At 39.5% G+C, this 15,477-nt stretch overlaps 1 protein-coding gene across 2 annotated transcripts in view; it reads right to left on the bottom strand.

The window, feature by feature from the left end:
* The window catches only part of npas3 (neuronal PAS domain protein 3), a 424,371-nt gene extending 411,898 nt beyond the window's left edge, over positions 1-12,473 (bottom strand). The window contains exon 1 of one of the 2 annotated variants that reach the window (XM_075448043.1): positions 11,602-12,473. In XM_075448043.1, coding sequence (XP_075304158.1) covers positions 11,602-11,801 — 200 coding nt within the window. In that variant the 5' untranslated portion in view covers positions 11,802-12,473. Of the gene's footprint in view, positions 1-8,037; positions 8,336-11,601 lie in introns of those variants that run through there. The other variant, XM_075448044.1, reaches the window with a different exon arrangement.
* Positions 12,474-15,477: the final 3,004 nt, after the last annotated feature.

The following is a 15,477-nucleotide window of genomic DNA, read 5'->3' as shown; positions in this document are numbered from 1 at the left end:
TCTCAGACAAAAAAAAAGAAAGAAAGAAAGAAAGAAAGAAAGAAAGAAAGAAAGAAAGAAAGAAAGAAAGAAAGGGCCCTCAGCATACACACTACCAGAATCTCAGAGTAGATTGCTGCTCATTTTCTGAGAACTTTCAAACCAAATCCTACACCTAAACTTTTTAAACCTAACCTCCTTTAATGATTCATTTTATCAAAACTGTCTGTGAGATATTTGTCACTGCTCTACCTGAACTTAAAGCCTGTAATAATAGTGGATTCCAGTGCTCTTCTCATACTTTTTGGAATATATTGTTTATATTTTAACACAATAGTTCCTTTAATTGTAGCCTAATTAGCTGTTTGACATTCCTATTCTAAGTAAAAGAGCAATTTGATTACTTGCTAAGGTAATTATTCAAATGTGATGATTCCAAACCAGATTATAAAAATGTTTTCTCCTCAGAATTTTGTAGGGGGCTATCCCTGTTTATGTCCACTTAAAGTCCTAATTTTGCTACTACAAAACTGTTATATCAATTCTTAATCACAGACAAAGCCAACCAAATGGCTGCTGTGAGCTTTACTCAAGCATTTAGAATAGTGTGAAGCTTCAAAATACCATCATCGTTCAGCATAAAAGCAGTGTTGTTGTTTTTGTTATTTTAACTAGAGCAAACTATAAATGCAAGTCACATAACTAGAAGGACCTACAAGGGAAACAACAAGTGCTTAGAACAAAAACAGTTTTTATAAATTGCATACAGGGGTGAAAGTGCTTGTACATATTGGCAAAAAAAGCATTATTTTATGTAAAATCAGGAAAACATTACTAACAATATGTTTGGACTACTTTCAAGCCTGATAAAATGCTTTAGCGGTGTGCTGTGCATCATTTACATTTTCATACATTTCTCAATCTGGCACAAAACTAGACACTGTGTTAGAGCAGCATGCAGGAAATTTACACATTGATATCTGGTAACAACATACAAACTGCTCTTGTTGCTCAGGCTCAAATGTCGACCGGAGACATTTTCTATGCATTTCCTTCCGAAAGACGAATGTAAATTCAGTTTGAAAAAGAAAGCAATTTTCATTCAGACATCAACGACAGACACATCAGTGGACAGTTTTTCTTTCCTCAATGATGTTTACATGCAAGTCTGGACAAAACCAATCTGTTGAAATCACAGAGGGAAGCAGGACCAGAAGTCCATGTTTGAAACAACACTGAAAATGTCAGGACTTTTCTTTCTTTCTTACTTTCTTTCTCAAGCTGTTTCCTAACAGTACATCAGGACCCAGCCGTGCTCAAACACTCACAGCTTCACAAAAAACACTAAACCACCAACTTGTTGCCAAAATCTCAGACCAGCCTATAACTCTCTCCTCAGCTTTGTGTCTATTTCTCTCACTTGTCAGACTAGGGCAATGGGACATTGTTGTGATATTTTGCCACTGGGGAGGAAAGGAGTAGGTAAAGAGGGAGGGGTGTTTTAGAAACAATGCCAACTCTGTGTTTTGTGGTTTTTATGTTGTTTCTGAAAGATTGCCAACACTGTCACTACCAGAGCCTCCTTTTCTGCCCCTCCCAGTTTTGCTCACCAAATCTCTTACTCTGTCTTCTCTTAAAGTAGAAGTTCGGCTTTTTTAAACTGGGTCTTATTTCTGGCATAAAATACGTTCACCTACTCACTGATAACAGTTTGGTGAAAGTCTGTGTCCTTCGGATGCTATTTTTTTTAAATATTTTTTGGGGCTTTTTATGCCTTTAATGGACAGGACAGTTCAGGAAGTAGGGAGCAGAGAGAGGGGGAAGACATGCAGCAAAGGGCTGCCTGGTGTGGGATTCAAACCGGGGCCAGCTGCAGCGAGGACTGTAGCCTCTGTACATGGGGCGCCTGCTTAACCCACTACGCCACCGACTGCCCCTTTTGGACGCTATTTGTATCCTTTTGTTGGACTTAGAAAAAATAGTCTTCCTTAGCCTAAACTTTAGCAAATATTATTATCATAAAACAATTGATTCATAATATGTTAACAGTTAACCAATGTCAAAATGATCCAATGAATCTTTGTATAAACCGGAGGGTATTTTACTGTTATCACTTCAGAGGAGAATATCCTGTTTCATTCTAAATGAATAACAGTCTGTAAGAATATTATAGAAACCATTCTAATACAAATTATGTGAGAAAATTTGTTTCCTGTAACACATCATTTTTATGTGATGTAAAAAAAGAAAAAAAGTCAGCTCTTACAAATGAATATCATCATTCTTACTTATAACTATGGGTATGATTCAGTCAAGTTTAAGTGCGAGGACAATTATGTTAAAGAAACACCAAGTTTGGGACAAAAATACACTAACATTAGAAAACATTAGCAGTTATAGTTTCAATAATGAATTAGTGGTTAAGTCTAGGGTGTGATTATCTGAAGCTTTTAAAAAAAGAGAGGATATTTTGTTGCCTGTTGTGAAATGGAGAGGAAAGTGCTTAATTGTTATACTTATTGGCCCATCTTTCCACCCAAACCTCCTCCAACTAACACAGAATATTGTTTTGAGGAATTTCTCTACATACCTAATGCTGCTCTTGTTAGCATAACAATCCCATAAAATAACCAGAGTCCTCTAATTTATTATGGTTTGCCCTTTTAGTCACTTATATCTAGTCTTGCTCTGAAAATCATACAGTTTAGCATTCTTTTAAAAGCCTTCCTTTTTTAATTTAATGTACACCCCTCTTCTGCTGTTCTCTTTCTCACTATTGCTTCTGTCCTCTATTCCATCATGTCACTATCACCATCCTCTTCCAAGCCACTGTAGTGTACTGATAGTGAGAGCACTTGGGCAGTCTGGGATGAAGTCTGTCCTCTTTCTGCTCCTTTTCCTTCTACTCCCACTTCCTATCTCCCCCTCCTCATGGAAATTAATTTGGTCTCTTCTAGATGCCTATCAGAACTGATATGCCCCCAGAAGTAGATCCACGAACAGCAGCTAAGCCAAAATACTGTTGCTGCTTGACAGCGTTTAGAAGAAATGCTACTGGAAGAAGGAGATGGAGACAAACCTTTGTATCTATGGAAGGATGGATAGATGGACTAAGGCAGAATGCAAATAGTGGAAGACTGGGGCATTGGAGGGAGATGGGGATGGATATGACGAGAGAAAGTAATACATTTTTACAGTATATCGCCCAAACAATTCTTTTTTTTTTTTTTTTTTGCTAGACCCCTTCCTCATACATTCCATCCATCCTTCCTACCAGTTATCCATTGCTGTTACTTTATTTCAATGAAAATCTCTGCTCAGAGACTAGAAACCAGCTGCAGAGTAAAAATTCCCCACAACAAAAGATTTGATCACATGTTTACCATCAACGTTTGGGTATCATTACATACTGAATGTATCAGACCAAATATGAAGACTCATTAAGGGGACATGTGATATTGACAAATTTTCTGTCAAATAGTCATTTAATAAAACCAGCTTTGCATTAAACAAGCAAGGGCTTCCCACTTAAGCATCACTGAGTCATATCAGTGAGAGGAGCCCCAACCTGACTTTTCCAATTCACAGCTTCACAATATCAGACCAATTGCAAGCAAGCTACCATAAAATGCCTCAGTATATATGGGACAGTTTGGATGTCAGTATATTGCCTAAGGTTTGAGATCTAAGGACATCCTGCCATGTTGACAGGAAGGACTGGGAGATGGAAGTAACAGTCCTATATTTGCAAAAAAAAAAAAAAACAGCTTTATCTGCTCAGCCATAGCAGCTGCTTAGTAAATGGCTTTCAAAACATGACTTTGAATAAAGTGAGTAGGGGTGGGACGATATGCTTTGGTCACGATTCGATTTGTATCACGATTCTTGATAATTGCGATTCTACAAGTATTGCGATTCGATATAATCAGTAATTGCAATTTTCTTCCTCCTTAAAAAAAACAAGCAAGTTGAATCATACACTTCTAGAATGAATGTCGTTCCCATAAACAATGCACATCAGTCTGTGTCAGTCAGTCCAGCAGCTGACATTTATGTCAACTCAGACAAAAAGAGGTACTTAACATGTACAGCATTTTTTAAAGTTTACAGTTACAAAATGAATTCAAATGTCCACACAGCACAAATGTGGGCTAGTTTCAACATAACTTAATGCAATGAATTGATTAAGTTTTTCTGGACACGGATATGACGTAATATAATCGATTCTGGGGAGAAAAATCGATTTTTAAAATCATCCCATTAAAAATCGCGATATGTACATGAATCGATTTTTTTCGCCCACCCCTAAAAGTGAGTGAATTGTTCAAAACTGTCATTGCTGGTATGTTGGTAGACTCAAGTAGTTAGCCAGATGCCTCATCTATATAGTGACTTTCTTTGTTGCAGCTGGCACGGGTTTGAGTCCCAGTCTGCGGCTGTTTGTAATCTGTCATTCCCCGTCTCTTTTGGCCCACCTGTCTCAAAACTGCTTCATTAAAGGCCACTGGCCCTAAAACAAAAAAAAGAAGACAAGAAAAGGAAAAAAACTGAAGGTTATCCTTTCCTGGTGTACAACTAAGACAGTCTGCCCAAGAAGGACACCAGCAGATAGTTTCATGATAAGCTAATAAAATACACCAGTTTGCATCAGAACCAAGATCAGCACTAGGATCTTTGGAAAATAATCTATTGTTTTGCGGTGTTGAATTGAAGCTACCATCCAGTGACTTTTACGTTTACTAAATTGTTTGAAAAATGAGGACAAGAGTTTCCTCACAAATAGTTTCATCGTTCTCTCATAGTGATCTTAGAGAATTCAAGTTTATAATAAAACATGCACCACCTGATGACCATTACTGATTTAAAAAAAATGCTGCCTCACTGGGCTGTTGGTGCATTTTTTTTTTAAATATTTTCTAACAAGAAAACCATGTAGACTTATGAGATACTCCCAAACTATCCACCAAATTCAACTTAAGAATTAAACTGACTTGAGCGTCTGAGGCTCAGCCCCCTCTGCAGTCAGCAAGAAAGCGTATTAGATCATCTGTATGAGCGGAATCACTGGATTCCCTCCATTTTTGAATTTTAGCATGAGCTGGCAAGCAGAAGAACAGAGGTAATATCGGATAATAATTCTCACACTTGACAGCCTGAATACAACTTCCTCCCATCGGGTCAGGGTTTCCTGCCTCTTCAATTCAGAACAAATGAAAGGCTATAACCTCTCAGAGCAGCATCAGCAAGATAGAGGCCTTGACAGAATTGTTGTGTAATTTCAGCACTATACATTTGACCTCTGACCCCCCCTGCCTACTTTCTGCTCTTTAACAGCCCACATATGCAAATACATGGCTCTTAATATGCTGCCAAGCAATGACCTGATACCTCTGTCTTCAGTCATAGTAAGCAGTGTACTGTGCTCCTTTACAAGCACTATTAAACCCTAACAGATCATTCATACACCGTTCACTCTGGATAGGAGCTTCAGCTGATTCAAAAAAAAAAAAGAAAAAAGAAAGACCTCACAACTAAGAATCACTTTAGTTTTTTCAACCTGGTGTATTTGATGTGCTACAGATACGGGAGGACCCATACATACGATAAATAATTACGACAAATAGTTAACTCCTCCGACAACTTTCTACATAGGCAGTTCCTTTTAAAACTTAGAATATAGAAAGGCAATGTTGCTGGTGTTTTTTTTCTATTACAAAAAAAAACAACAACAATAATAGACAGGTACCATCTTCATCTTTGGTTTCTAATTTGTGCAGCGGCCATATTAACTTTACAACGATATAACTATAACTATCCTACACCAGTCTGTTATAGTTAGAAACCCTGTTGTTGGAAATTATTAAGGTACCAAAAATAAATAACTATCAAAAATAAAACTCCCAAAGCAACAAAAGAAAACAAGACTGAGACAAGAATTACATGATATGTGAAACGACTAATACTAAATAGATTGTGGTCAGAGTAAATTACATAATGGATCAACTTTTGATCAAAATCTAACTGAAATTAGTCATTTCAGAAGTAATGTTTGCAGGCTAATATTCTAAATATCAATAAAATCACACAAGATGAATCACACAAGATTTTCTGGACAATCCATTTTGGTTTATTTCAATATGACCCCACAACTATTCAAAAATAGTTTACACCCAAGTTCAGTTTCAGAAATAGTTCTCTCGCAAAGATACTGAATGATTTCAGACAGCTGAGGTCTAAAGCAAAAGAAATGCTGGCCTAATGTTTTTCCAAACATGCCAGGTGAATCCTTCTGTGTAATAAAGAACAACTGTCTTTTTCTACAGAGAACACATTCATGGTGTGAAAACTTTATGGAAAGGATTTTTGATTCGTCTCATTAAACGTGGTGTTGGCAATCCTCAGAAAGAGTAGCAAAGGTCACAGTGTCAACAACTAAATAGAAAACAAAAATTTTAGAACTCAAAAATACCAGTTGCATGCCTTTGTTCATATGTGGTAGTACATCTTGTGATGATAAATGGAATGTGTCAGATTACTGCTCCAGTCACACTAACATGAAATCATGAGACGTGAGATGATGAACTGAGCAACAGTTTGAGTCTTACCACAATACTGTCAAAGCAGTCGTGAGATAGGTTGTTTTGTTCCTTTAGGTTTTTCTGGGTTCTTAATGTACTGGCACGAACACACATGCAAATGGACATAAATTCTCACACGCACCTGAATGTGTAAATATGTAGCCCAAAAAATATTCAGTTCAAAAAAGCTCTACCTAAAATGTGTTAACTGTCAAAATCAAAATTCATATTTCTGTGAGTAATCACATCTATTCTTGTCAAAATAAATGTTGTTGTTAAACTTGTACTGTAGATGTCTAAATTAAAAAAGAAAACCAACACTTCATCAAACAAGGAAAAAGCGGGAAGGTGACCTCAGCAAGCTGGAAACAAATTACCAAGTGCACCTTCGTCAAATTCTGCCTCTAATGCAAGCCTAATATCTAACTGCACAGGCACAACTCAATATGTGGATAGACCAAATTATCTGTGCAGCAGCTTCCTGCAAAAATACTGCATCATGCTGTCACAATGAAAACATGATCTTTCAGGTTTCAACACTGCATTAAATGCTTCTCCTTTACAAAGGATACATAGTGCTGCAATGAGGTGTTTTCAGCTGGAACACCAGTGACTCTCTGATTAACAAGTCATTGTCACTAAGGTCATCGGCTTTTCCACGGATCAACAGGTGATAAAAAATGTACATTCCCGAAGAGAATATCACCATGTGTCGCATGAAATATGCAAGAGAAAATAGATTAGATCTGTGGTTATCAATCCTTAGGGTCAGTTAAACGGTTGTGAACAGATACACGTTTACACGCAAAACTAGTATGCTGACCCGCACCTTAATTCCACCTTTAAAAAAATCCCAGCCATTCAGTCACCTTTAAGGTAATTCGAGGTTTGCTTAGTTTGATTTGTGGCAGCAAAACCAATGCAAAACCTTCCACATCATAAATGAATTCTTTGGTAACACACTCTCAATGAATAGTGCAAGACCAGTTGTTCTGCCTAATGGCACACATGCAATTGTCTTCGATGAATACAGGTTTTTCCGCGACGCTCAACACGCCTTTGCTTGCTTGAAGCACCAACAAACTGCATTGCTACCTAACATGCACGAGCATGTGCACATAAAAGGTATATAATCAATGACACACAGGCAGGTGAGAAAGGCGAGACGATACCAGTCAAGCAAAGGCAGTCATCTGCTTCCCGAACAATCGGCCAACCGACCTGTTACCCAGCCACATGCCTCCTTGTCTGACACACACACGCGCGCGCACACACACACACACGCACAGACACGGGCGGGCACGCACACCTCGGATCTCCTCTGGAAAGCAGCATTACTTCTGGCATCTCAAAACGCGAAGCCATACAGAACATCCCATCACCAATTGCTCTGCTGGTTCCTTCCAACTTGCTTGACTACATCTGTAAACATGCAGTGAGGGACGATTGTGTAAAGGAACAAAAATTCAAACCCCGTTACCGTTCTCTCCGCGTCGGATCCTGTTGGATGCTTGGCTTGGTGGGCGCCATCTTCCTGCAACAATTATTTGATTTCTTACTTTCTGTTCTTTTCTCTTTTTTCTCTCCTGTTATTTATTTTAACGCTGAGTCGCGGCGGTGCGCTGCGTATGGACAGCAATGCGTCATGGTCGGTGTGTTAAGACAAAGCCATGTCTCTGTGTGTGAAAGGAGTGTGTGCGCGTCTTAGTGTGATTTGCGCGTGCGTGCTGTGCATGCGTTTTCGTGCTTGTGTCTCTTCTGCTACCGCTCAGAAGCGTGGAAACAACGGGTGGTGGAGAAGAAGAAGGCAGGGACAGTGCTGCAGCATCAGATGCCGAGCAGCGGGAGGAAGAACCCGGGATGGATACCTCTCAGATTCCGTTGTCTCTCCTTTCTCCCCGTCTCTCTCCACACACGCACACGGCTTCGGTTTTGGCACTACAGAGGAATTTCCTGCATGTGCTCCAAAGCAAAAAAAAAAAAAAAGGCAAAAAGACGCGTTAGCTATATCTTTATATTCTTGCCGCTGTAGCTGCGCCTCTTTCCCGTGATAATTTCCGCGGTGGAGGGTTTCGAAGCGTGATTTGACTCTTGCTGCTGACGGGAAAGAGAAAGGACACCACACGTCTTCGTTATTTTCTGCAGCTCTGGCACAACAACGCCACTCAGTTGCAGCTGGAATCAGTTTGTGTATGCATTTATATATATATATATATATATATATATATATATATATATATATATATATATATACACACATTTTCTCCTTATTGCTACAGGTTGCAAGGGAAACATCATTCAGGGTGGTGACTATATGATAGACGAATTATTTGGATAATTTCCCTGTCATTTAAACCTGTGCACCTCCCCACACACTCTTCTCCCCTCATCACCTCCTTACCTCGGTGTCATAATATACACCTCATAGCAATTATTCTACTTAAAATGCCAAAATTGATAACTTTATATCCTGTTGCATTGTCGTTTTCACATTTTCACACAAAGATTCTTTTATGTGTGTGTCTCAGAACAAAATGCCCTCAATCTTCACCACAAATAAAATTACATTGTCCACTTTTTTGTATTGTTGGCCGCCCATTTTCCCCAAGGCACATGTTTTCACATTAGCAGTGTCTTGTTATCCCTCAACAAAGACTATCACCTGCTTCCATTTTCTTTTTTTCCGCAGCATTCATTTAAATTCCAACTTTTCAATGTATAATTCATTGTAACCTAATCGTGTGCATTGTGATTAACCCCCAGGTTGCAGCCCTGGAAGCTGAAAACCTTCTCTCTCTATACCAATGACCTGTCAAGGTCAAATGCATCCTGGATATTCTCCCCATAAACAGGAGGTTGCAGGCGCTGCGGTGGAAGACAATAAAGACTGAAGAGAAGAAAGAAACATAACCTCCAGTTGGCGATTGTCAGGAGCTGAACACCCAGTGATCAATATGTATAGTTTCATATTCAGAAAAGCTGCAACGTGCTGTTTCCTTGTCATGTCTGGTGCAGATAGTTACAGCAGGAATTTAGATATATTAAAGTCTAAAACAAATAAATATGAGTTTTCTTATCAAAACTTAGCCTTTAATAATCAGGTTAATTGCTGCGATGATCATCTTTGCCGATTCATCGATGTCTCTTTCAGCACTTTATCAAAGCAAAGACAACATAAGCTTTTTCACCTGATGACAATCCAAAACTATAAAGTCACAGGTTTCAACAACATCACCGAGTCCTGAACTGAGCTCGTGTTTTGGGGGACACATAAATTTAATCTAAGATTCTTTTGAAATATTTTCATTCTTTTTTTAAATCTGTGAAGCAAAGATATTTTGCTCACTCTGTGTGTGTTCTGAAGCAACAGGAGGTCAGCTTGCATCAAAGTGTAATATTATTATTTTTTCAACCTGGTTTTGTGAAACAAGCATTCTTTCCGCATGAGGTTTGACTTGCTCTCTCTCTGCATCTCAGCACTGCTTATTGAGAGCAGTCAAATGGAGGCGACATGGATAATGGAGCGTAATGTATAAACATATTAGCTCCCAGCTGTTTGTTGGGGAAAACATTATATGGAGCCAGGGATATGGGGCAGTTTGACAATGGGGCAATAACGATGCTAGAAATTTAGAGCAAAGATAATTCAACTTTTTGCTGGAAAGTAAACCTTAAGAGAAGATCATTTATACTAGTGAGTCCAGCTGTCCATTCGCATGCTGCAATCAGGGGTCCTGAAAGGATCCTTGAGAATGACAGGCTGCCAGATGATGAGATAGTTAAATTCCAGCAGCATGAATCCCAGAAGATGCCAGACCACTAATCCTTGCCTACATATGGACACAAACATACAGTGCATTACCCAAACTCCTCCCTGCGTGGGTCTGGGGTCTATACATGCCCAGATGCTTTGGTTTAAATAAAAATACGGCCTTTTTTTTTTTTTTCAAAACATCCATTTGTTGCTTAGAGGGCTGAGATGCTCTCAATGCCCTCAGAGAGGCCCCTGCTGGGATTTATGCCCTCATTGCTCCTCATAGTGTTTAGACTTTAAACACACATCGCTCCACTCCATTACAAGACATTTTTTTATGCAATAAGGCAAAAGTGAGGATGTTGGAGGTGTGTTTTGTCTCCTTATTGATCAGAGTGAAGGGGAAATGAATGAATAAAAGAGTAGAGGAAGTAAAATATTGCCGAAAAGATCTTGTTTACAATGAGCTCAAATTTCACAACCAATTGGAAAAGGATTTTTCTTCTGATATAACACATTCCTCTATTCATGAAACAGCCAAACATAAGTCTAGTTTTCCACTGTATTACCTGGATTTCACTTCTCTATTACAGCTTAACTTGGATTTCTATGAAATCAACCTCCTTTTCCACTTCAACGCTGTACCTTCGCTGATAACTGTTCTCACGCACCCTTTCTCATCTTTTTGGAAAAACCTCAAATTTAACAAATAATCTATGAGAGAATCATCTTGTTCTGTATCAAATTCACATGACTTGTTTTCTTATCAGACTTATAGTAATTGAAAAATAAATAGCCTAGCTGGGGAGAAATTGTGAATTTTTGGGGTAATTCATTCAGGCAGAGCAATATCAAATCTATCTACATCCAGTTTTACACGTGTGGCTGAAAGATGGATCTTTATTCTTGGAAATTTGTGTTACCAACCAACCCACTGAGAGGGGTGTCTTTTGTGATACCTAAAGAAAACCCAAAAAAGACTCAATGTCATGCAAAAAAAAAAAAAAAGCCCACTGAGTTGAATATGCCCAACAGATCCTGAATATTAAACTGCTCAGGTTCAGTACAGTTCAGCAAATATAGATTTTTACATAGATTTGAGAGGGATAAGCACATATATCCCAGCTAAATCTCTTATAGGAATAGGCTAACAAAGGCGACAGAAATATCTCTGAAAGTTCTCTCTTTGAAAGTATATAGTGTGAATTTGTGCATTCTTCTAAAATTCAGGCTACTTTTAAATATTTTTTACATCTCTTGACACTGATAATCGGCAAACTCCTGACATACCTTTGCTGGTAGGCGGTGATTCCCTGCGCGCTCTGTGAGGTCCCGTTCGTGGCTCCCGGTAAAGGCACGGGTACCCTTCCCACCGGGGGTCCGGTCACCATCCCACCGCCTACGCTACCGCCTCCTACACCTCCAGCCCCGGCTCCTCCAGCAGCCGAAGCCGTCACCTGGACGCTGAAATCCGGGAAGATCCTGATCATGGTTTGAGCCGTCTGTTTTGACACCCTCCTATGTCACTTTCTCTCAATACAGAAGGTCACTGATTACTGGGTTCCCTTGGATGAAACGAGTTCCTGATTAACCAATTGAATGCAAATAATAACCTTCTTATTTGATCTTTTTATTATTATTAGTTTGTTTGCTTGCTTAACTAACCCTCGGATCTTACTCTTAAACAAATCCGGGTCATGGTTTCGGTGCGCAAAGAGTCACAAATCAAAGACTGCTGCAATTGGAGGGTGTGTTAGGCTACTAAAAAAAAAAAAAATCGTAAATGCTTATTTAAAGAAGAAAAATCTCTTTCCTTCTTTCCCTCTTTATTCTTCAAAGATAACCCCTCTGCTCCAGATCATGGTCCCGGTGTCTCCAGCGCGCGGTGTCTTCCCTCTGTCTTCCTTCCAACTCAGTAACTGATCAGTGGTTCTAAAAAGTGATTATTACACCGATTAAAGGCTCACGCTGAGTGATATCAGTCCTGCTGCCAGCCGGTGCAGGAGCTGTGGATACTCCTCTATTACGCGGACAGCGCTGCCGGTTCTCTCTCCGAGAAAGACATCCCGTTCCCAGCTCTTCTGTAGTGTCAGCCGGCAGCTCAGAGTGTCTGAGGGAACAGAGAACCTGGAGGAGACAACCAGTAAATCAACGCGCAGCTTTCAGCAGCTTGAGCTCCGATGTGACAGTGATGCTATACAGTTCTACAGCGATACAGCAGCAGCTGTGGCAGCGCTGAAGTATGTGTCGGTATGTTGGCAAAGCGCATGCATGTGAGCGTCTGTCTCTGTGCGCCACACAAATACAAAGAGAAAAGGGGAGGGGGGGGGGTCCGCTCAGCGGGACGACATTTACCTTAACGCACCGTATTGCAGCTGTAAACTGGACTTCTATTCTTAAACTGTACCAACAAGAAAAAATGATTTTATGCTGAATATATATATATATATATATATATTTTACTCCTCGCTCGAGGTGCGTGGCAAAGTAGTAAGACTCAACTGCTTCAACTGAATCTAAAAAAAGTTGTGGAAAAAAATCGTTTGAAAAAAAACAAAAAACATTAAGCTTCCAATCCAAAGCTAGAAACTAAACCACATAAGAAAGGCTTCAATCTTGCCCTGTCTTTGAAAGCTGTGTTTAAAAAGAGGGGCAGAAGTCTCGAACGGTACTTCTCTGTACCTAACCCCCCCTCCCCCCCCCCCAAAAAAAAAACAAAAAAAAAAAAAAACATATGCCTTTGGCTCACCAGTCACTGAAATAATTTCAAATCAAAACTTTGTGCTGTGGGATAACAAAAGAAGTGGAAAACAGTGTTTGTGTTTGTCACCCTTCTTTTCAGATGGGTAGAGGTGGCTACACTTTGTGCTGCAAACGTGCACAGGTCCTAATTGTTCTTTGCAGGAAAATGAGTGTTGTGTGCTTTTCATTGGCATTGGTTTGAGAGTGCGTGACGTCTTTTCTCTCTCTTCTGATCCCACCGTAGCTGAAGCTGCTTCTCTGTCCTCTCGCTGAAGTGTGTGATCAGACTCCCGAATAGAGTCGTATTCACAAGCACCACTTTGAGACTGTCTCCTCCCCTTTCTCTCTTTCACTGCTATTCTCCAACCCAAATCCTTTTGCTCTCGCACTCAGTCTGGCAAACTCTCTTCCACAGCGTTCACGGTGCTTATCATTGTCTTTTTTTGTTACTCAGCCACAGTTTGTGTGTCTGACGGGCAAACATTATAATAACAGCTCATGCAATAATATTTGATAGATGGATGTTTACGGAGATAGATCAGGATCATAATGTTTGTTCCTTTGAAAAACATTTTTTTTAAATTGAAGTAATATTAGTCGAAACTGAAAATCAGTTTTTGATCTTGAACTTTGAAAAACAAAAAAGCTGTATTTAAAATAAAAGGAAGAGCACATTTATGCATCATTTCATATTTGAAATTTTCTTCTTTTAGTTTTCAGATTCAAATTTTGTTTTAAGTTCAAAACTTTTTACAAATTCAATTCAATTCAGTTTTATTCATATAACGACAAATCACAACAAATGTCATCTCAAGGCACTTAAATAATACCGTCCATTTTAAGCCAATTAGAGTCCAATTCATTTTAATCACACTCCAATCCAATCAAATTAATTAAATTCAAAATGAGTCCAATTGATACATACAGAGCCAATTCAAAAACAATTTTCTTGCGAAGGAAACCAACGGATTGCACCAAAACATCTCTTCGGTCCAATCTCCAATCCTGAGCGTGCCTGATGAAACTGTGGAAAGGAACGACTCCCTTTTAACAGGAAGAAAACCTCTGGCAGAACCAGACTCAGGAAGGGTGGCCATCCGCCTCAACCAGCTGGGGTTTGGGTGGACGGAAAAGAGGGGACAACAAACACCATAACACCATTCAAAGGATACCTATTCAAACAGGGATAGACAGGGAAACACAAGTTAATGACAACAATAATGCCTTTCATTTGAGAAGTTAAACAAGTGAAAAAGAGAGCAAAGTGAGCAAAGGTGTGACATAAGAGGCCTGCAGCAGCCTAGGCCTATTGCAGCTTAACTATGGGATGTTTCAAGGTCACCTGAGCCATCCCTAACTATAAGCTTTATACTGGCAGCTGGTTCCACAAGAGAGGGGCCTGATAACTGAAGGCTCTGCCTCCTATTCTACTTTTAGAAACTCTGGGAACACAAGTAAACCTGCAGTTTGGGAGCGAAGTGCTCTCTTAGAAAATATCTCAATAATCTTTAAGATATGATGGAGCTCGGTCATTAAGAGCTTTATATGTAAGGAGAAGAATCTTAAAGTGATACTCCGGAGTAAATTCAACCTGGGGTCATTTGAACCGTGACATCCAGCCAAGTAGCCCACCCGCAGTTATTTCGATATTGGCTGAACATCAGCTGAGTTACTGAGTTTTCCCGAATAGTTTAGTACAAGGGTTAATGGATCCTGGTCCGTATCTCCAAAATTACCACACTAAAATCACATGCCATGACACCAAACTTCTACAGTAGTACAAATATGGTCTGTACTCACCAAACGATGCATTTGGAAGTTTGAAAATAGTCCAGGAGATTATTATTATCCACACAAGCCTGATAGCTTTTCTCCTGCTAAAGCTGCGTTGACGTCACTTCCATAGTCTGGACCGCGACGGTAAAAGTCCTCATCGAATATCTCCAAAACCTATGTGAAAGCCTGCATCGGGTGATCTCGCGATATCCTGCCCACAGCATGGCATATATTGCACAACAGTCTTCTTCTTCCGCTGCAGTAGCCCGAAGTAACCGTGTTTGACTATCCTCAGTCACGTCACGTGTAGCCTACACAGTTGTTTCCGTCAACAAAGTTCCAGCCGAGAGTATAAAAAAAAAAAAAAAGCACTGAATTGTGATACAGGCTTATATTTTCAAGGCAACACTTAAAATATATTTCAAATGTTACCTACTACTAATTAGACACGGATTGTAGTTATCAATAGGCTACTGACACTGAATTAACTTTTCCTTGTGCATATTATGAGTTATTCGATGAGGACTTTTACTGTCGCGGTCCAGACTATGGAAGTGACGTCAACGCAGCTTTAGCAGGAGAAAAGCTATCAGGCTTGTGTGGATAATAATAATCTCCTGGACTATTTTCAAACTTCCAAATGCATCG

This window comes from Odontesthes bonariensis, chromosome 17, assembly GCF_027942865.1.
Source record: "Odontesthes bonariensis isolate fOdoBon6 chromosome 17, fOdoBon6.hap1, whole genome shotgun sequence".
NCBI classification, from domain to species: Eukaryota; Metazoa; Chordata; class Actinopteri; order Atheriniformes; family Atherinopsidae; genus Odontesthes; species Odontesthes bonariensis.
Note: the sequence above shows the minus strand (reverse complement) of the source record. Positions and strands in the feature narration are given on the sequence as shown.